At 37.7% G+C, this 21,965-nt stretch overlaps 1 protein-coding gene across 12 annotated transcripts in view; it reads right to left on the bottom strand.

Moving 5' to 3' along the window:
- The window catches only part of MAP2K5 (mitogen-activated protein kinase kinase 5), a 263,591-nt gene that overhangs the window by 111,683 nt on the left and 129,943 nt on the right, over nt 1–21,965 (bottom strand). For all 12 annotated transcript variants that reach the window (XM_015142546.3, XM_077939621.1, XM_015142547.3 and 9 more), the window contains exons 14-15: nt 7,723–7,796; nt 6,707–6,757 (exon numbers count right to left, since the gene is read on the bottom strand). In XM_015142546.3, coding sequence (XP_014998032.1) covers nt 6,707–6,757; nt 7,723–7,796 — 125 coding nt within the window. The remainder of the gene's footprint in view (nt 1–6,706; nt 6,758–7,722; nt 7,797–21,965) is intronic.

The raw sequence follows: 21,965 nt of genomic DNA, 5'->3' as shown, positions 1-21,965 counted from the left end.
CTGACCTTTTTTCCTTCCTCTCTCCATTTCTTCATTCTACTGATTGACAGGTACCAAGCATTTCATCCAGAATACAGAAAACACACACACACACACACAAAAGTGGAACCCACATACAAAATATTTGGGCAGGATCAACAAGGAGGTTAAACACACTCATTACATTTGCCCACTGAACTATCAAAACAAATGCAAACTGTAAGCTGATAATAAAGCATAGAAAAATTAAATTAAATTTAAAAAGAAAAAATAGAAAAAGTGATAATGTTCACAGATACTAGATGGCAAATAAGAGAACTCTTTTAAGGGTCAGATTCTGATGACCTCTTGTTGGGGAAATTATTCTTTCAATAAGCTAATGAAACAAGATTACTGCTGTGATGCAGTGTTTGAGCAAAAATGTTCAGCAAAAGCCAACAGCAAGCTCCACGTGTCTATCCTAAACAACTCTTAAGGTGGATAGGGACTGGAAAATGTGCCCAGGTCCCTGGAAGTGATTTAGACACAAGATGAGCACCAAAATATTCTGAATTTATGAAGCCAGGATTTGATGGCCCGAGGCTGCACAATTCAAAGCTGTTCTCACACTTGAAGCCAAGGTGGCCTGCCCTGTCCTCTCCCCTGAAAAACAAAACAAAACAAAACCAACTACCAGGTACCATGTTGTTGACAGAATATCGGTGATGGATATTTAGCAGTTAAAAAGTTAAAACTGAGGTTACTCTCTCACATGACAGCTGTCATTAGTGTGAAAAGCTAAATAATAGGAAAAACATGACTCTTGTCTAAAATATCTTTGCAGTGAGGTTTAAGTGACAAGCAAACAAAATGAAACAAAAAAAACTCTGACCTATTCTTAATAAGACCAGTAAAGAGTAATAAGTAGAATTTAGAGAGGATCTTAAAGGGCAGTCCTTCTGGCACCCACACTATACTCCCTCCAGATGCCCTCTGTGACTCAGCCTTGACAAGAATTCACATGTAGTTAACTAATTCCAGAACCGTCCATTTACAAGATTTGTCAAAAGCAGGAAGATCTCAAGGTATATCCCTTATCTCTTCCAAAAAATGAATTTCTGTTCAGACTCAGGCTACATAGAAAATTAACAAAGTAGGCATGAAAACTTCAGGCTAGCATATAGTCAAAATATGTATCACAAGTGGTAAGGATTTTTTTCTTTTTTCTTTTTTTTTTTTTAACATTGGCAAGATCCTTGTGTAGGCAAACAGAACACTGGTTAAACAGGACTCTTAAGTTAGACTGCTTGAATTCAGATCTATCTTCCAGTTCACCAATTCTCTCTTCTGCTGTGTCCAATATGTTGTCAAATACAGTGAGTTTTAAATTTTAATCTAGAAGTTTTGTTTAGAACTTTAAAAATCTGCTATGTCACTTTAAAAATGTGTGATCTTAAGTCTGTATGCAAATGTTTCTGCTGCCTGCTATTCCTGCTGATCTTCAGGTGGCTTTGCTGTCTTGTGTGCCCGGTTCTCTTTGCTTGCTAGTTTTTCCTCTTGAAAGAAAAACTATGGAGAGGTTCTCTGAGGCCTAAGGTGGAGACCACCTCAAACCACTTCTCAGTGTGAAGTGCCTTGTCCAACCTAGGACATGTATGCATATACCCAGGGTGCAAATCTATACCAGGGCTAGGCTATGGTCACAACTTTTTCCACTTTTCCTGTTTCTTCTGCTTCTCTGCTTAGTTCCAGATGCCTCCTCTTCAGTTTCCTGGGACTGGGGGAAGAGGAGCAGTTTTAGATCTAGTTTACCCTTACACTGAGGTTACCCATTTAGGCTTCTAGCAGGGAACAGAGGAGATCTTCTCTGAGACCTTCTGACTTAGGTGGGCTCTGAAGCTTGGCCGCTGACCCTCTCGCCTAACTGTGATTCAGGCAAATGCCCTCAGGAATAAGCAGTGATGGGGATCCCATTCTACTTTCCTCTCTGTGGTAGGATTTCATTCAAAAATTGTGCTGGGAGTAGCCCACTGTCTTTTCAGCTCTTCGGTGCATTTGAGATGGTTTAAAACAAACAAACAAACAAACAAAAACTTAGCTAGCACATTTAAACAGAAGAGTTGATCTAAATAATTTAGTCTGCTATTAGCAGAAACTAGAAGCTGATGTCCTAATTAAATTGCCTTTTACTATGTGCCAACTCTGAGATCTTGGGTTAAAGATATTTTGACCTTTGGTTTCCTCATCTGTAAAATGAAGACAGTAATAATAAATAATAGCAGTAATACGTATACCTCCTGGGGTTGTGTGAAGACTGAATGAATCCTGTAATGTGCTTCAGTACACACCACATGGGAATGCCCAGTTAATGCTAGCCTCCTCCCAGTCACCACCACTACCATTACTACCACCGCATGAGCATAGCCATTGAGTTGGGTCACGTAATGTATATGGGTGTTATTCCAAGTATCCTTCCAGTCACCACCACTACCATTACTACCACCGCATGAGCATAGCCATTGAGTTGGATCATGCAATGTGTATGGGTTTTATTCCAAGTAAAGACAATTTCCAAGAATTGGAATAGCTTGGGCAGAAAAAAACATTCTGGAGATAGGAATGGTTATTTAGATTGACTTTCTGATCCCAAGGGCCAAGTATTTGAGTAAGATTTTTTCATTTTAAAACTTCAGTTAATGATAGCAATAGTGTCAATTTTTATATTTGATTTTTAAAATGATAGTAAGCCAGAAAGACTGAATAGTTAAAGTTTTAGGAACTTCTATCTTAAAAACATAATAAAATTTTTAGTAATTAGAATTGCTGGGCCGAGTGTGGTGACTCACACCTGTAAGCCCAGCACTTTGGGAAGCCAAGGAGGGTGGATCACTTGAGACCTGGAGTTTGAGACCAGTCTGGCCAACATGGTGAAACTCCATCTCCACTAAAAATACAAAAATTAGCTAGGCGTGGTGCTGCACACCTGTAATCCCAGCTACTCAGGAGGCTGAGGAAGGAGAATCGCTTGAACCCAGAAGACAGAGGTTGTGGTGAGCTGCAATCATGCCACTGCACTCTAGCCTGGGGGACAGAGTAAGACTCCATCTCAAGAAAAAAAAAAAATAAAGAATTTCTGAAAAATTATTAATTTAATATAAGCTCCAAGCTTCTAGACCCCTTTTATAAACCTTATGGATAAAATCCTTTTAAAATGTGGTTGAAAATCTTTCATGCTTCTGATGAAGGTATCTATTGAACCTATTAATTATCTGCCCCTAAAAAAACAGTATGTCCTTGAGCATGACAATTCACTTTTCCAGGTCAGTCTCCTCACTGGTCAATGGCGAGGTTGGATCAACATGACTTTTTAAGTCTCCTATAAGCACATTGCTTAATGTGCCCATACTTGGTTTTTCTAAATGACTAATGATGTTACAAAAGCTTCCCTGTCCTTTTCCTAATTATCTTTCCTATATCTTATACTTCCGATTACAGAATAAAGTGAGATTATTCACATATGCAGGGCTATTTCATTCTGATATATTTTCTTTTTAATATTTGAGTAGCCTAGCTGGCTGTATTTAAGTAATTTTGGCCTGTCTATACCTTGAAACACAAGCAAGATTCATAATATGAAAAGTTAAATATATTCGTAATATGAAAAGTTAAATGTTGTGCTTATAATTAGTGAACAAGACACTTTTGGAATGCAGCTTTCATGAACTAATTCACTCGTCTGGCACTGTGTGAGGTACCTATGTCATAGTGTTGTGAGCATTTAAAAGTTAATATATGTGAGAAGAGTGATTGGCACATAAAGCTACTTAAATGTAAGCTATTATTACTGATGTTATTATCACTGTACAGAAGTATGCACGAATATAAAGTGAGGGAAATACGTAAAATGAGGGTATCAAGTGACTTCTAATTACGTATTCCTGCAATTTTTTATTTGTCCTCTTCCCCATTTCTTCACCCTGCCCCATGCCTTCTATTTCTGAGTCTTTGCTCATCCATTCACAGTGATCTTTCTCTTGTGCAAGCACCCTTTTCACATACTGTTTGAATCATCAAATTCGTACACTGTCTATCTCATTTTCTTTTCTTTTTTATTTTTGAGACGGAGTTTCACTGTTGTTGCCCAGGCTGGAGTGCAATGGTGCGATCTCAGCTCACCACAACCTCCGCCTCCCAGGTTCAAGTGATTCTCCTGCCTCAGCCTCCCGAGTAGCTGGGATTACAGACATGCACCACCACACCCAGATAATTTTTTGTATTTTTAGTAGAGACGGGGTTTCTCCATGTTGGTCAGGCTGGTCTCAAACTCCTGACCTCAGGTGATCCACCCGCCTTGGCCTCCCAAAGTGTTGGGATTACAGGCATGAGCCGTTGTGCCCAGGCCGTCTTATTTTCTAAATGTATGTTTGGTACAACTTAAGTCTTTATTATGTCACACATAATGCTGCTACATATAATATGTTGCCTGTTTCATCCAAGTCTTATCTAGATTATACAATGGTTCCACTGTACCTGACTGACGGCACAGAAGATGCTCAGTAAATGCTGGTTGATTATTGAAGGTGCTCTCAGTTTCAGATACAGCTTTCACTGGCATAGATCAGAGGCTGGCAAACTTTTTCGGGAAAGGGTCAGCTAGTAAATATTTTTCATGCTATGAGCCATATACTTTCTGTTGCAACTGTCACAACTACTCAACTCTGCCACTGCAGTGCTAAAGTGGCCATGCATAATATATAAGCAAATGGGTGTGGACATGTTCCAATAAAACTTTATTTACAAAAATAGGCCGTAAGAGCTTAGAAGAGTGATTAGTACATTGTTCCAGTAAATTGAATTTGGCCTGAGAACTGTAGTTCATGGATATTTGGCATAGGACTTATGTAGAACTCAAAATTATAAAATATACCAGCTAAAACGAGAACCAGTTGTGGTTTAAAAAAAAAAAAAAAAAAAAGGCTCAGTTCCTTTCTCTCAAGAGACTCTCAACAGATAAAATGTAGGGACTAATACATGTACTATAATAATATAGGTTATTTCCACCTCCCCCCTTCCCCAACCTCACACCATGTATGTAAGTACTTGGCCTTGGCCAATAAGAGCCTCCTACTGAACTGAGCAAAGTGCTCACTCTCAAGCTATCATTGCTCCTTTTCTAGGTATCTTATGCTTTTTATAGCTTGAACTACAAAGCTGACGACTAGAATTCACTCACCTAAGAAGGAAAGCAATTTTAGTTTTGTCAATCTGAGCTAACGTTTCATAATTTTAAACCTCATATTTTCAGTTAACAGATGGATGCATCACATTCACCCATAAACAAAATTAAAAAACTAATTTCTTTAATGTACACCTGGGAAAGACAACTGTAATCTGGATTTGTACATTAAAATATAATGCAATTTAATTATCAGAGGAATTTAAAGCTACTAAGAACATGCTGGTTAGTTGAGCAATTGTTTCATTTACAGTCATGTCCCCCCACTTTTTAAAAATTACAGTGTTTCATATTCTTTCAAAGACTTAAACCTTAGCATTCAGTAAGGCTATAAACGTGGCTCACCAATCTCATCTAACTTGGTAGAGGAAGTAAGGTGATTACGTTTTATAAAAACAGATATGATGACTTCAGAGGTTAATTTTTTGTTTTTCCTATTATTACACTTAAACAAGAAAGTATGAACTTTCTTTAAAAACCATGCAAGACAAAAATGAGCTATTCTGGTATCTGAATGAAAAAAAAAAGTTTTGTATTGTTCTGGGAATAAGGTTTAGGTTTAGAATTAGGTTTAGAACAAGGTTCCATCCCTAAATCTTTAATCAAGATAATATATAAACACAGAATACTGAGAATAAGACCCACAGTTTTATCCATACTAACATCATTTAATTTCATGATACATTAATGAAGACTATTAGAGATGAAAGGGACTACCTAAATAAATTTAGAGCTTTCATTATAAAAAATTATCTTTCAGTTGTTACAGGAAGACAAAACTTTGCTCCAAAAATAATACTAGATAAGTTTCCTGTTTAATTCTTTTTTTCCCTGAAACTCTCAAGGTGATTATGGAAACATATAAACTAAAGTATATTTATGAAAACAAATAACTTCCCTTACTCAAAAGCCAAGTCTACATTGGTCTTTGAAACAGCCTCATGCTTCTACTTGTTATTGTTGTTAAGTTTATTTCAGTGCAACTAAATAATCTTACAATAGGCATGAATAACAACTAAACAAAATATAGAGGTATAAGTTCTATAGAGAACTGCCCCCTAAACCCTTACATTCAGAGATCCATAAATATAATTTGGCTATATCAGTAATTTAATTTTGATCAGGTGACAAAGCATGTTCATATTTCAAGAAAAAACAACCAATTTTATTGACTGACATTTGGGTATATTTGAGGGTTAATTAAATAAGAAATGTGGAAAAGTGGCCAGTATGCTACAAGGTGCAATTTTTCTGTAGGATTAAACTTCAAAACTCAGCGATTTCACACTTGAACCAACCAGTTAAGTCAACAAAGTCAGATAAGTTGATAGCTCCTGTAAAAACCCTAATGTCTTTTAGAAAGATTTAAAAATCAGACCACGAGTAGATTGACTTCGTAATTTATGATCTGCTAGGCTAAAGCTGTGGAATTAATTCAAGAATTATACATTACCAAGTACATAAAGATAAAGATGTTGGTTTTAAATGTTATTTTTGCATAAGTTTACTTACCGCCATATAAGCATTTGTTCCAACATACGTCTTGGCTATAGAATTCACCAGCTATGAGACAAAACAGTCTGTTAGAACAATATAAAGATAATGTGGAAATAAAATGGGCAATTATTCCTCATTTAACCTACAATCATCATTCGTATAAATCAACTAAAAATTATGTAAAAGGGAACAAATTTATCTACAAAGGCATTAAAAATGATTAAATCTCTCTTTTCTTTTGAATGTGATTTCCAATTTAAACAAGCACAGCATTACAGTTTATAGCAGATAACCTTAAACAATTCACTTAAGCAGGATGCTTATCGCTTTAGTACCCCAAACCCGCCTGATATAAAAAGTCAATTTAAAGCAGAATTTGAACACACTCAATTTTTAGTCAGATGGCTCAAGATGTGAATGAAGCCCCATGCATTACTAGAATGAAACGAACACTAAATACGCTGGAGGGATAACAGACTTTGACAACTCATAATACAACGATGACCTTCGCTTTGGTCTTCGTGTTTGGCTGAGAGTAAAGGTGGCTGCAATTCAAATCAACATCACAGCACGCTCATGGGTCACTATCACTGGGTTTCTCAGGGGAGGCCCAAAATGGAAATTAATTAAAATTTGTGCTGCACATTGTAATGGCCCTCCACCATTGTTGCTCCCAATATTAATTTTTATTGTGGGCCAGTTGGGTTCCCCAGACACAGCTCCCACTCTGCCCTCCCTTTTGTCTGGCCAAAACGCTTTCATATCAAAGCTGCATATCAATGAAGTTTGCTATTCGTAAGTAGTAATTACAATATCAGCAGTTTTTACTGTCATTAAACAATGAACAATCATATTCTGATGAAGGAAACTCGCTCAGAGATTAAAAATGAATAACACACTCCCAGCCGAGGAAAAGATGCAGGGTTTCTGTTTGTCTGGCAGCTAGGTGATTTTTCAATCCAGAGAACAGAATGAAAATATAAAGAGGTTGTTGCAGAGAAAAGAGTATATTGGAAGGAAAAGGGACATACCTGAGTGCTAACTCCAAAATCACACAGCTTGACCTGTCCTCTTGTGTTTACTAGCATATTGGAGGGCTTCACATCTAAAAAGGGACCAGAAAAGGCCATGTAACTAATTCCATATATCTACAGCGTTTGTTCTTTAAAAGCACACACGCACACCACACCAAGTTGCAGAAATGACATCATCTGCTCAATCCGAAATTCAAATCACAAATTTAATGAAAAGCATTTTTTTTAACTGAAGGTAAAATGTAAGGTCTTAACTCCTCCACTTTTAACAATTTCTGGTTTCTACAGAAGCAAGAATTTATTTCAAGTAAAAGTGAAATCAAACTTTGGCTTACAACAACGGTAAATACACCCATCATCCTATCCGTAGTTTTTCAGGAAAAGGAGGTAGATAAGAAAAGGTAATCTTCCTGCAAAGAATTTGCACAAAAAGGATGCGTTTTGCTCTATATGTGTAATTATCAGGCTAATCCTCCCATCTAAGTAATAGTAAGGCCAAAGGGAGGCCAACAGGGAAAAGTCATTCATATGCTACGGGTAACAGGTCGTATCTGAATGAAACCGATGAGGAAATGAATGTAGCACTGCTATTTCCCATGTTTTACAAGGCAAATGTTACTTCAGATAATACTTAGAAATTTATCTAAAAGATGTGCGTATGTGTCTACATGCATGTGCTTATTAGTCTTTGTTTCATTTATCCTTCTCCTCCCTTACATTATTTTTGACTGCTGTTACAGTTAACAAAAGAATTGAATAGATTTCACCAAAGCAGTCAGTCGCTAAGTAATGAAACAAAGGATTTCTGTGAAGCATCGTCAGTGACAACAATGAGCCTTTTCAGGAATTCAGGGAGCCCAAAAAAGCCATCCAAGGAGGACAAGAGCATACCACTTTTGATGGTATAGAGCAGCATCTGCTTCAATGCATCTTTTATGGCAAAAGTGGTCTAGCAGAGACAACTGGTTATATTTAAAACAGCATATAATCTCAACTACACTGACACTGAACAGGAGACAATTTTTTGATGTAACATTTTTTTAAAAATTGTAAATGGGTTAATCTTCTCCTGACCTTCCATCTGGCAAAAGGGTACCACAACAAAGTATTTTGCCAAGAGTGGATACTTAATTCAGATTTCAAGTTTAAACACAGCAACTATTACTGAATCATACTTATGTGACAGGCAATGTGCTAGGCATTTTTTTATACATTAGTTCATTTAGCCTGATAAATGTTATTAGCCTCAGCCTGATAACTGACATTTGAATGTAAATTCCATGAAGGCAGGGACTTTGTCTCTTTTCTTGACTACTGTACTCCCAGCCCCTGAAAGAGTGACAGATATATTTCAAGTGCTCAATAAACATTTGTTGAATGGATGAGAGAATAAAGAATGGAGACCACGAGTACATGTTGTGGTTGAGGATTCTGTTTCAGTGATGAGGGGTGAACTGTAGAGCCTGTCTCTGTAGCAAGCACTTCAGATACCACACACTATAACCTCTATTGGGAGGCTCTAGGAATTCAAGTTGGTATGCACAGGCAATTGTAAGCTCTTTTTATTGGTATCATCACCCCAAGAAATAAGTTCACAGGGTAGGAGTATACTTTATACCTCTTAAAATGTATCCCTTCCAAGCACAGTATCTTGTTCAGTAATGGATGGCTTTTTAAATGATACATTAAATTTACTAATACATGGCCGGGAGCAGTGGCTTACACCTGTAATCCCAACACTTTGGGAGGCTGAGGCAGGCAGATCACTTGGGGTCAGGAGTTCGGGACTAGCCTGGCCAACATGGAGAAATCTCTACTAAAAATACAAAAATTAGCCAGGCATGGTGGCGGTCATCTGTAATCTCAGCTACTCGGGAGGCTGAGGGAGAAGAATTGCTTCAACCTGGGAAACGGAGGTTGCAGTGAGCTGAGATGGTGCCACTGCACTGTAGTCTGGGCATCAGAGCGAGACTCGTCTCAAAAAAAAAAAAATTGCTAAGACAAATGTCCCCTTTACCAGCGAGTCCCTGGTCTCTTGGTGTCTAGTTTTCTCTAATTTTTCAACCTAATTCTTATACCACCATCATATTAAACCTTAAATATACCACTTTCACTAAATCATTTCTCTCCTTAAGGAGGAGGTTAAGTATTCTCTGACATGCCTGCCACCAACCAGAACATGAATTCCTTAAGAATAGGGTTGTGCTTTCAAGTGTGCCCCAGCAGTTAGCACAACACATCATAGACAGCCACAGTAGACACCTAAATGTTTGCTGAACTGAAACAAATGTTAGATTCTACATAGTTTGGTCTTATTTTTCAAATCTAGTTCTTATCATGGGCCCTGAGTTTTAAATATTTTTCTTTTGGACAATTTGTTCCTTTATATATTGACATCCTAAATTAGGGGTGTACAATCTTTTGGCTTCCCTGGGCCTCACTGGAAGAACTGTCTTGCGCCACATATAAAATACACTCATGATAGTTGACGAGATAGAAAAAAATGGCACACACAAAAAAATCCCATAATGTTTTAACAAAGTTTACAAATCACGCTGGGCTGCACTACTCAAAGCCATCCTATGGCTCCTGTGGCCCCGTGGAGCATGGGTTGGACAAGTTTGCCCCAAACCATTCTTAAGCCACCACATCAGATGGAGACAGTTAATGAACAAATATTTTGAGCTCCTGGAAGAAGGTGCTGCCTGGAAATTAAGAGGTATGCTAAAAGCAGCAAATCTTTAGTTTCAATCAGATACATCTGACTTAAGTGGATCAATGGAAAGAGAAAATAATAAAACAACAAAACTGCTAAACTATATTCCAAAAGACAAGGTGTAAATAAGAACCTGACTGCATTTTTCCAGCTTTCCAACATTTTTTTAATGTACATGTAAGCCTACTGTATGACTTCTCATATTCTCCCCTCAACCTGGTTTTCAGAAGTACTTTATGTGTGAAAGTAGTAGACATCCAGTCATCCTCAAATCAGTCTTTGCATTCCAACAAGACTGTTTTAATCATTGTTTCAAAAGAAAAAAAAAACCCTCATTAAAGCTTTGTTCATTCTGTTTTCATCATGTCCCTCCCACCCCCAGGTTTAGAAACCTTTCCTCCATATTTTCCATCTATCTGAATCCTGCCCATCCTTCATCTCAGGCCATCAGTCACTACCTTCTTTGAATTGCTGTAGCGTCTACTGTCTGTACCATTTGTTTGGCAAAGCATATGATTTATGTATGTAATGCATGTATGCATGTATTTCAGAGACAGGGTCTTGCTATGTTGCCCAGGCTGACCTCAAACTTTTGGGCTCAAGTGATCCTTCTGCCTCAGCCTCCCGAGTCAATGGGACTACAGGTGTTTGCCACCACACTTGGCTTTGATGACATTTTATACTAAGAGTTATTTAATGTATTTGCTGTTATCAGTATCATCACTCAAAAGAATTAAGTTCACAGGGTAGGAGTTTAATTTATACATCTTCAAATGTATCCCTTCTGAGCACAGTATCTCGCTCACTGGTTGAGAGCTTTTAAATGATACATTAAATTTGCTAATATAAATGTCCCCTTTACCAGCAACCTTGAGATAATTTGAACCTAACAGCTCCCTTTAACAAAGTCAATGAATCTGGGCTAGGAGACAGATAACCTGGGTTTTAGTCTTTTTGATCCTGTCACAAATTTGACACATGACTGGCCTTGGCATGTGATGTTTTAGTTTCCAACTCTGTAGGGAGATAACAGTTACCATGTCAATATTTGATAACTGTGAGGATTAGATGAGATAATGAATATAAAATTGCTTTTTAAACTGTCCAACATTCTATAAGTATATTATTATTATCAACTGGTAATCAACCAAGCTAGAAAAAGTTGTATATTTCATTCTATTTAGAAAATAACTTCTATTGCTACTGTGGCAATTTAAGCTGTATTTGAGTAAAATACTAGCTCAAAGAAAATAATTTCCAAAGCCCAGTAAGTAGGACTGTAAAACCAATGTGATGTTTATGAGGAAACATTTTTGCCAGACTATATGCACCCTTTCCTCAACAATGCTACTGAGATGGTTTTCCTAGTTTTACACTTGCTCTATTATAGTTTGTGTTCAACACAGCAGCTAAAGTGATCCCTTTAAAACCTAAGTCAGACCACGTCACTTCTTTGCCTAAAACCTCCAAAGCCTTTCCAACTCGGTGCAAAAATGGAAAGTCCTCCCAGAGGTCCCCAAGGCCCTTGTGAGCTGTGCCATACTCTCACCTTGCCACTCTTTTCCATGCCCTCTCTGCTTCAGCTCACTGGCCCACCTGCCAGGTATGCTCTTGCTTTGTGGCTCTGTGTCCGTGAAATATTATGCTTCCACAAATTGTATACCTTTGCTTTAGATTTTTGCCTGAAATTTTCTCCTTTGCTTTAGATTCCTACCTTTTTAAGGGAAGCCTTTCCAAACCACCTGGTATGCAGTAGCAATACCCTCCCAGCTAAGATAATTCCTTTCCCTTTTCTTCTGCTTCAGTGTTCTTAACATTTAGCACCATCAACATGCTGTATTTCTACATAAAGATCTGTTAATTCTCAGTACTCCCCTCTTAAAGGGAAGCTCCATGAATGCATACTTGGTCTGTTTTGTTCACTACCACATCTAGAATGGTGTCTGGTACATACACCTCCAGCTAATTTTTGCATTTTTAGTGAGATGGGGGTTTCACCATGTTGCCCAGGCTGGTCTCGAACTACTGACCTCAAGTGATCTGCTTGCCTTAGCCTCCCAAAGTGCTGGGATTACAGGTGTGAGCCATCGTGCCTGGCCATGTTATTATTTTTCTTTCACAATCTGATGATGATTGTTGGATGCTATATCTGCCATTATAATTGAAATAGGTGTCTTGCAAACACTGTACAGTTGTGTCTTGCTCTTTTAAACAGTTTGACATTTGTGCTTTTGATTGGACTGCTTAGATCATTCACACTTAACGTAAGTATTGATATGGCTGGGTTCAACTCTATTTGCCCCATCTGTCTTTTGTTCCTTTTTTTCTTCTTTTCCTGCTTTCTTTTGGGTTAGCTGGGCTAGTTCTTAGCATTCCACTAATCTCTACTACTTGCTTCTAAGCCAGAGGTTGGCAAACTTTTGCTGTAAAGAGTCATAAAGTAGACATCTCAGGCTTTAAGAGCTATAAGCTTTTTGTGGTAACTTCTCAAATTCTGCTGATGTAGTGCAAATGCAACCATAGGCCACATGGAAATGAATGGCCATGACTATGTTCCAACGCCATTGTGTTAAAAACAGGCAAAGGCCCAATTTTTGCCCATGGGTTGAATTTTGCCAGCCTGTTTGAAGCTTTATTTATTTATGGCTGTTCTAACATTTACAATATGCTGTTTTAACTTCTTACAGTCTACCTTCAAGTAATATTAGGGTATTTCATTTATAATGTACAAACCTTACAATAATATATTTCCACTTTCTTCTTCTCATCTTTTATTTTCATACATCTTTCCTCTATGTACACTATAAGCTCCATAATATAATGTCTTTATTTTCCCTTTACATAATTATATTTTAAAGACATTTAAAAGTGAGAAAAAATCTTTTTATTTATCCATGATTTGTGAGACTATTTATTCTTTTGTGTAGATCTACCCATCCATCATCAGTTTCCTTCATCCTAAATAACTTCCTTTAACATTTTTTTGTAATGCTGGTCTACTGGCAATGAATTCTCTCATATTCGTCTGAAAAAGTCTTTATTTAGCTGTTTATTTTTGGAAAATGTATTTGCTGGGCACAGAATTCTGGAATAACTTTTTTCTTTCAACATTTTAAAGATGTCCTTCCATTATCTTCTGGCTTGCATAGCTTGTGACAAGAAGTCGGCTGTCATTCTTATCTTTGTTTCTCTACTTAATGTGCTCTGTTTTCTATGAATATTTTTAAGATTTTCTTTTTAGTCACTGGTTATCAAAATTTTGATTTTGATGTGCTTTGGTGTGGTTCTGTGTTCATCCTGGTTAGAGTTCTTGAGTTCTTAGATCTGTGGACTTATAGGCTTCACCAAATTTGGAAAGTTTTCAGCTATTATTTCTTCAAACTATTTTTTGTTTCCTTTTCTCTTTCCTCTCCTTTTGAGATTCCACTTACACATACATCTTAGACTTCTTGATAGTGTCTCAAAGATTGTTAAGATTGTACTCATGTAAAAAAATATTTTTTTCTAGTAGTAGGAATGAGTAATTTTGTAGTAATTTTGGATAATTTCTAGATCTTTAACCTCAAGGTCACAATAATTTCTTCTGTAGTGTCTAATCCAGTTAATTCATTAATGAAATTTTAATTTCAGATATTTTTTGTAATTGAAAAATAAATGTTCAACTTGTTTCTTTGTTTCCATTTATCTCATTATGCTCATGTGTCCTATGAATTCCTTGAGCAGATACAGTTTTTATAAAAACTATTCTAAAGTTCTGTCTGCAAAGTCCATTATTTCTGGTGTGTATGTGGGAGGGGGGCATCTATTTCTATTGATTGATTTTTTTTTCCTGGTTATAGTCTTTCATCCATAATCAGAAGAAAAAGTCTTTGCTTGTCTACTATTTATGTGGATGTTCAATGTTGTGGATCTTGTGTTGTCAAGTGCTGGATTTTATTGTAATCCAGTGTGTTGGACTTGATACTGGCAAGTGGTATAGCTGCTGAATACTGACAGCTGAATCATTTTGAGGCTGATTTTAGAGCTTTTATTTTAGGAGAGTTGAGAGTAACCCCTATTACAGGGCTAGTTTAGCCCCACTGCTAAAGCATAATCCTTCTAATGTCTTTCTTGAGTTCTTCAATGTGTTTAATGAGGCCTCTCTACACTGGATTATTGGAATTTAAAAGATTCCCAACTTTGTGTAAGTTTTGGGAATTGTTCAGCTTACAGTTCCCCAGAAATTTTCTTTTCCAAACAGTAGTTGCTGTCTAGCTTTGTAGGATTTCACTCTATAAATGCAGAGGCTGGTATTAGGCCAGACACAATTGCAAACGCCTATGCAATTTCTAGAGCTCTTTCTCTGCATGTTCCTGCCTTTCTAGGACTCTGCTCTGTAAATTCTAGCCATTTTTGGTCTCCTCGAACTCCAAATTCTGTCTCTTCAGCTCAGTAAGACCTTTGAGCTTTGTTTGGGTTTCTGTGCAGAAAGCTTGGGTGATTATAGGACTCACTTCATTTGTTTCTATTCTCTCAGGGATCACTATCTCACATTGCCTGTTGTCTAAAGTTTGAAGATAACTGTTTCACTATTTTGTCCAGTTTCCTAATTATTTTTGGTGGAAGGCAAATCCCACAGCAGTGATTCCATGGGCAGAAGTAGAAGTATCTGTTTTTTTTTGTTTTTTGTTTTTTGTTTTGAGACGGAGCCTTGCTCTTGAAACCCAGGCTAAAGTGCAATGACGTGACCTCGGCTTACTGTAACATCCAATGCCGGGGTTCAAGCTTCTCCTGCCTCAGCCTCCCAAGTAGCTAGGATTACAGGAACCCACCAACACGCCCAGTTAATTTTTGTACTTTTAGTAGAGATGGGGTTTCGCCATGTTGGCCAGGCTGGTCTCAAACTCCTGACCTCAGGTAATCCGCCTGCCTTGGCCTCCCAAAGTGCTGGGATTATAGGCATGAGCCACCACACCCGGCCAACCTACAACTCTTAAGAATAGCTCCAGGGGCCAGGTGCAGTGGCTCGTACCTGTAATCCCAGCACTTTGGGAGGCCAAGGTGGGTGGATTATGAGGTCAGGAGATCGAGACCAGCCTGGCCAACATGGCGAAATCCTGTCTTCACTAAAAATACAAAAAATTAGCTGGGCATGGTGGCGTGTGCCTGTAGTCCCAGCTACCTAGGAGGCTGAGGGCTGAGGTAGGAGAATAGCTTAAACCAGGGAGGCGGAGGTTGCAGTGAGCTGAGATTGCACCACTGCACTCCAGCATGGCGACAGAACAAGACTCTATCTTAAGAAAAAAAAAAAAAAATAGCTCCAGGAACACTGAAATGATTTGATTTTTTTTCTTGTTTGTTTTCAGCTTCACTCGAAGCCATAGACAATAGCACAACAGATTAGGCAGAAAGATTACTTTTAAGGAGGTAGTTATATTTATGCTTATTTTAATGCAATATCAAGTTATGGAAAACAAACAGCAATTGAAGGCATACAGCTTTTCATTCAGCTCACTTAAAAACATCACAGCCTTTCTTCTGTAAGCAAAGCACAGAAAAGATGAGTCATTAAAGTGACTGATTATAAATGGCAATCATCAGGGCAGATGTAAGTCATTTTGGTTTAATCAGGCCATTAATTATTAGGGTTTATCAATTAGTTTTATTGAAGGCAAGGGAGCTCAAATGAATACTAGGGCATTGATTTTAACTGTGACATTTTCTCAAAGAAAATACAAATGAGGTGTGTTGAAGCCTGGAATTATGGGTCCTTTTCATAGCACTAAAGAGAAATAAGTTTCTTCTACCGCAACACATAAACCTTTAGTGAAAAAGCAAACTAACTTATTCTCCTTTTGCGTTAAAAATGAAATACCATGTTTAGGTGTTTCCTAATTTAAGGTTTAGGTTTAAGTTATCTTGGCCAAGAGATGAATATCATTTTGGAAATAGTAAGATAAAGGTACAATACAAAGTGACTCGTTTTTAATATCCAATACTCCTTATCTTTTTCATTTTAAAAGATTTAGTCATTTTATGCAGTAGGCTTTTATAGGCATCAAAATAGATTCCTGTGGGTCAGATTCCCTTAAGGGAAGCAGAGTGATGCCCTGGAAAGTGCCCCTGCATACGGACTGTGAGACCGCACGAATCATTTAAACCTCTCTGAGCATACATGTATGTGTGAGTGTGTGTACTCACAACACTCACATGCTCAGTGTTGAGCACACAATTTCACTTAATTCTCATAACAATCCTGAATTCTCACTGACAACCTTGCCAGTGTCAGAAGATTAGATATCATCCCTGATCTTGTACATCATATCCTGTATATGATATACTGATATCTGATATCTTGATATCTGATCTTCCTACATTTAAAAGGATGTTAAGAGAATGAAGTGAGCCTGTGTGCTTAGCACTGCTGGCACAGAGCTAGAGGTCAGTGAAATGTTGAATGAATCAAATGAATGGGAAAAACATTTTGTAAACTTGAATGTACCAAATATACTATAAAGATACTGCTTTGTAGAATTGGTAATGATGACTTCCACTCTAGGAAATCAGGATGTGGATCATTTAATACACTGGCTCATATCCAAATGCTAAATGAGGTTAACTTTCATTATGCCAGCTCCACCTGAAGGCAGGCTTCTTCTAGGATAGCAAGTGTGTTCAGCTGGGATCACAGAAGAGTTAACATTATACAATCACAACTTGTGTCTCCTATCACATTATTGTCCCACTCCTTCAGCGAGATTTCACAGCAAGCTGGGCTTTTTAACAATGATGCAATAAATCTTTGAGTTGCAGCAGTGACAGCCCAAGTAGATAATAGGTGGTTATGATGCAGTTCCATCCAATAACTTGAAGTGCTTAGATGATTATTAGAAAAATATCAGGGAGCAAAAATAATGGAAGAGTGTATTAAAAGGACCTTCAGTCATGCTAAGGATAACAGTAGGTGGTTTTAGGTAAATAAAAATCAGCCTCAAAGTGTCCTTAAAAATTAAGCATAAACCTATTACATAACCTTTGTAGTCACTATGTGGTCATTTTCCTACTCTATCTTTAACAAAGTATGAAACATTGGTTCATTACACTAATCATACACTATATACCAACGGTAAAATAATTATTTCTTCTCAAATCTGATATGTGCTAGATGGCCTGATAAACTATGATTTACAAATATTTAAAGAAATATACCAATTCCACTCCTAGGTATTTACTCAAGAGAAATAAAAATACAGAATCACAAAAAGACTTGTGTATGAAAAGTAGTATTATTCATAATCGTCCCAAAGTGGATACAATGCCAAATGTCCCTCTACTAGTAAATAAGCAGATAAAATGTGATATATCCATACAACGGAATACTATTCAACAATAAAAAGGAATGAACTGCAGACACATGCTATAACACAGACTCATCTCAAAAACATCATGCTAAGTGAAAGAAGTCAGGCACAAAGATTTCATGTGGTATGATTCTGCTTATACAAAATGTCCAGAAAAGGCAAATCTTTTCTAAGAGTCAGAAAGTAAATTAGTGGTTCCCTGGGGCTGAGGACAGGAGCAGGGATTGATTGCAAATGAGCATGAGGATACTTTTTTGGGGTGATGACGATGTTCTAAAACTGGAATATGGTTATGGTTGCACAACTTTATAAACTTAGAAATCACTGAATTGAGTAGGTGAATTTTATGGCATGCAAATTATATATCAAGAAAGCTGTTTTAAAAAATCAACCTCAAAACACAACTTGATTTCTCATTACCATTACTAATTAATTACTAATAAATAAATTGATAATCCATAGTTTCTGCAAGTGCTTTTGTGGTCACTGTGGTCACTCTCCTACTCTATAACAAAGTATGAAAGATCAGTTAATTACATATAATATACTATATATCAATGGTAAAATGGTTATTTCCTCTTAGAACTGATATGCACTAGGCCTGATAAACTGTGATTACAAATATTTAAACAAAGATACTAATTTTAAAATGTTACTTTTGTGTATTTAAGATTATTTCCAAAAATGACTAAGGCTATGTCTATAAAATGTAAAAACAACTGATTCAAACATGAAAAATTTGATCCACCAACCATAGTTGCCTCAATAACCGTAAGTAACTGCTCTGATTTTCAGGCTGGACTGACTGATTTTTTTCCCCCCACTGAATTGACCAAATCGTCTGTGGAAATTGGTATCATGTTGAGACAACCCATGTTGCCACCCATAACTGCTTCGTGCAGGAAACTGTATTTTTACACATTCTGCACCAATTAGTCATTAAACAATCCACAGAAACAGCATCAAGCAGAAGCTTGCTAACAAAGGCCAGAGCCTCAAGAGCATGTGCTTTCCTGAAGTCTTCACAAAAGGGCTCCTCCGCCCACTGCCCAGCCCCTGCCCCCAGCACAATCAGGGGTCAGGGTGGGAGGTTACCCTTGGCTAGGATCTGGCTGGGTGCCAAGGGGGCTGTTCAAAACAAATAAAAGCTCCTTCACAAAACTACAGTTGGAGTTACTTAATGAGCTTTGTATAGGGACCCAAATGGTAATTTCCCGAAAAGATTCTTTTTTTTTGAGATGGAGTCTCACTGGGTCACCAGGCTCGAGTGCAGTGGCACGATCTCATCTCACTGCAACCTCCAACTCCTGGGTGCAAGCGATTCTCCTGCCTCAGCCTCCTGAGTAGCTGGGACTACAGGTGCCCACCACCACGCCCCACTAATTTTTGTATTTTTAGTAGAGATGAGGTTTCTCCATATTGGCCAGGCTGGTCTCAAACTCCTGATCTCATGATCTGATCACCTCGACTTCCCAAAGCATTGAGATTATAGGCATGAGCCACTGCACCCAGTGTCTGGTAAGATCAGTTCTAAAGAAAATTGTGATTTTGTATCAGCTATATGCTTTCTTCTGTCAGAAAAGAAAAACCATACCAACTGAGGATTCCCTTTTTGCTGTGACCTGTTCACATCAGGTGCTTTTGGTATCTCCAACTTCTACTTCTTTTTGGTCTTTGTTTTGTTTCATACTTAAAACACTTAATTTGCTCTGAACTTTTACATGTCTCACTGAATGCTCTTAGAAACAGATATGGTACAATTCTTACAGAAACATTTTTAAATGTGGCATGTGGCTGTTGTGGGATAATAATGGAAGCAGAAATAAACTTCTCTTCAACTTTTTCCCCCCATAAAGCAGTTACACTGTGTGAATACCAGGAAGCCACTCTCAGTTTACCAGGAGCCAGAGGGTGCATTAGCAGGTCTCCACTCCTAGTAACCTCTCCTAGCACTGTGCCTGGGATCTTCAGCAATGCTCTTTCATTATGTTTAATTGTCTTATGAAAAGAAAAAAATCCAATATATCTATCTAGTTATTTCTTGGGGACTGCGTTCTAATGAATGAGAACAGCAGGTACAATTAAATATAGACTATGCTGACATTCTGCATTACAAATTCATCTGTGCACAACAGGAACATACTTAAGAGAAAACCACAATGCAATATAAAAGTTATTCTAATGACTCCATTACATAATAAAGGGTAGGTCATCCAAATATTCTTGCAAAGCCTTAAATAAAATTAAACAACATAATTAGCCATCCTCAATGGCAGTTATTGCCTAGAGTCTCATGATTCGGTTCAGAATGGAGGCAACAAACGTGGCTTTCCTTCTTCAATAAAGGCAGGGGACCTGGGGCATTTACGAGATTAATAACACGGGCAAAAAGGCCTGAGCTTCTCAATTCTCCCTCTCTTAATCCTTTCGTAGTAAGTAAAAGAGATTTCCTTCTAAAGTGGTGAATCTTAAGATTCCTACCTGTGATATGTACATATTCTGGTCAGTGTTTAGGAAAAGCCAGGTCTGGAGGAATGTGTACCTGCACAACCTACTTCCCCAAGTCTAAGATACCACTGACTGTTAAGATTCCTCTTGACTATAAAAGCTTTTTGGGGAAAAAGGAAAGAAAACAAAGGAATACCACATTATATGCATAAATAAGATGTAAGACAGCAGACTTGACTTGGAATGGTGTGTCCAGAAGACTAATCCTGGTAATTTGTTTTAAATAAATAACAAAAAATTATGGTAGATAACACTTACTTGGCACTTAATATATACCAGGAACTGGGCTAAATACATTATTATCATATGCATTACCTCATTTAATTCTCATTATAACCCTTGATATAGGTACTATTATTAACCCCATTTTACAGAGGAGGAAATTGAGGTTCAAATTAATGAAATTACTTGCCCAAGGACACAAAACTAGAGGCTTCGACTAGTTAAGCTCTTAAGCCTTAACAAACTGCATTATATTTATGAGCTAAATCTTATTGGAACCAATAGGATGGATCATCCCAGCTTTGGCAGTGAATAGTTGGGTGATCTTGGGAATTTCACAAAGAAAATAGCCCAGATGTTTTAAGTTCTTTATACTCACAGGCTAATTTTCTTTTTTTTTTTTTTTTTGAGACGGAGTCTCGCTCTGTCGCCCAGGCTGGAGTGCAGTGGCCAGATCTCAGCTCACTGCAAGCTCCGCCTCCCAGGTTTACGCCATTCTCCTGCCTCAGCCTCCTGAGTAGCTGGGACTACAGGCGCCCACCACCGCGTCTGGCTAGTTTTTTTTTTTTTGTATTTTTTAGTAGAGACGGGGCTTCACCATGTTAGCCAGGATGGTCTCGATCTTCTGACCTCGTGATCCGCCCGCCTCAGCCTCCCAAAGTGCTGGGATTACAGGCTTGAGCCACCGCGCCCGGCCCTCACAGGCTAATTTTCTAAGAAAAGGAGATGTAACAGGAAAGTTTGAGGAACGTTCTAACTATTCCCTGTCACTTAACCTCTTGCTTCTTTTCTTGAGAAATAATTATTTGACATAATAATAGCTGTTATATGCCAGGTACGATGCTATGACCTCAAAGAAGTTAAGAAGCTGACCCAAGGTCACATAGCTAAGATGAATTAAGAGGAAGAACCAGAACTTAAACCTGGGTCTGACCCTAAAACTAGAGCTTTTCCATTAGGCCACCAACCACTTTCCTAAGACTTTTTCTTATGATATTTCCTATAACTAAGCAAATTTTTAGGCTGCTTGAGCCTTGATTTCTTCACCTAAGAATGGGGATACAATAATACCTCCTCAAAAGGTTATTATAACAAATAAAATTATACATACAAGAGAGCTAACACAGTAGCATATACAAGGTACTCAATAAATGACAATATTAGTAAAATGATTAATATTGTTATCATTATGATTGCACCCAATCCAGAATGAACTTAATCTTCCACCAGCAAAAGAGTAGATTGGATTTCCATGGTGCTGATCACGTTCAACCATGCCTTTAGAGAAAGGAAGAGACATGGAGAGCTCTTCCAACTGCTAAAGCTGTCTGTCCATTCTGCTTGGCAAAATGTCCCAAGGATAAATCTCTTACTTTAATACGAGAAAGGGGAACAAAAGATGACTTCTAATTTAGCCACATTACAAAAATTTCAGGAGAAAAACATTGTCCTCA

Source organism: Macaca mulatta, chromosome 7, assembly GCF_049350105.2.
Source record: "Macaca mulatta isolate MMU2019108-1 chromosome 7, T2T-MMU8v2.0, whole genome shotgun sequence".
Taxonomy (NCBI): domain Eukaryota; kingdom Metazoa; phylum Chordata; class Mammalia; order Primates; family Cercopithecidae; genus Macaca; species Macaca mulatta.
This window is presented reverse-complemented; position numbering and strand designations above follow the sequence as displayed.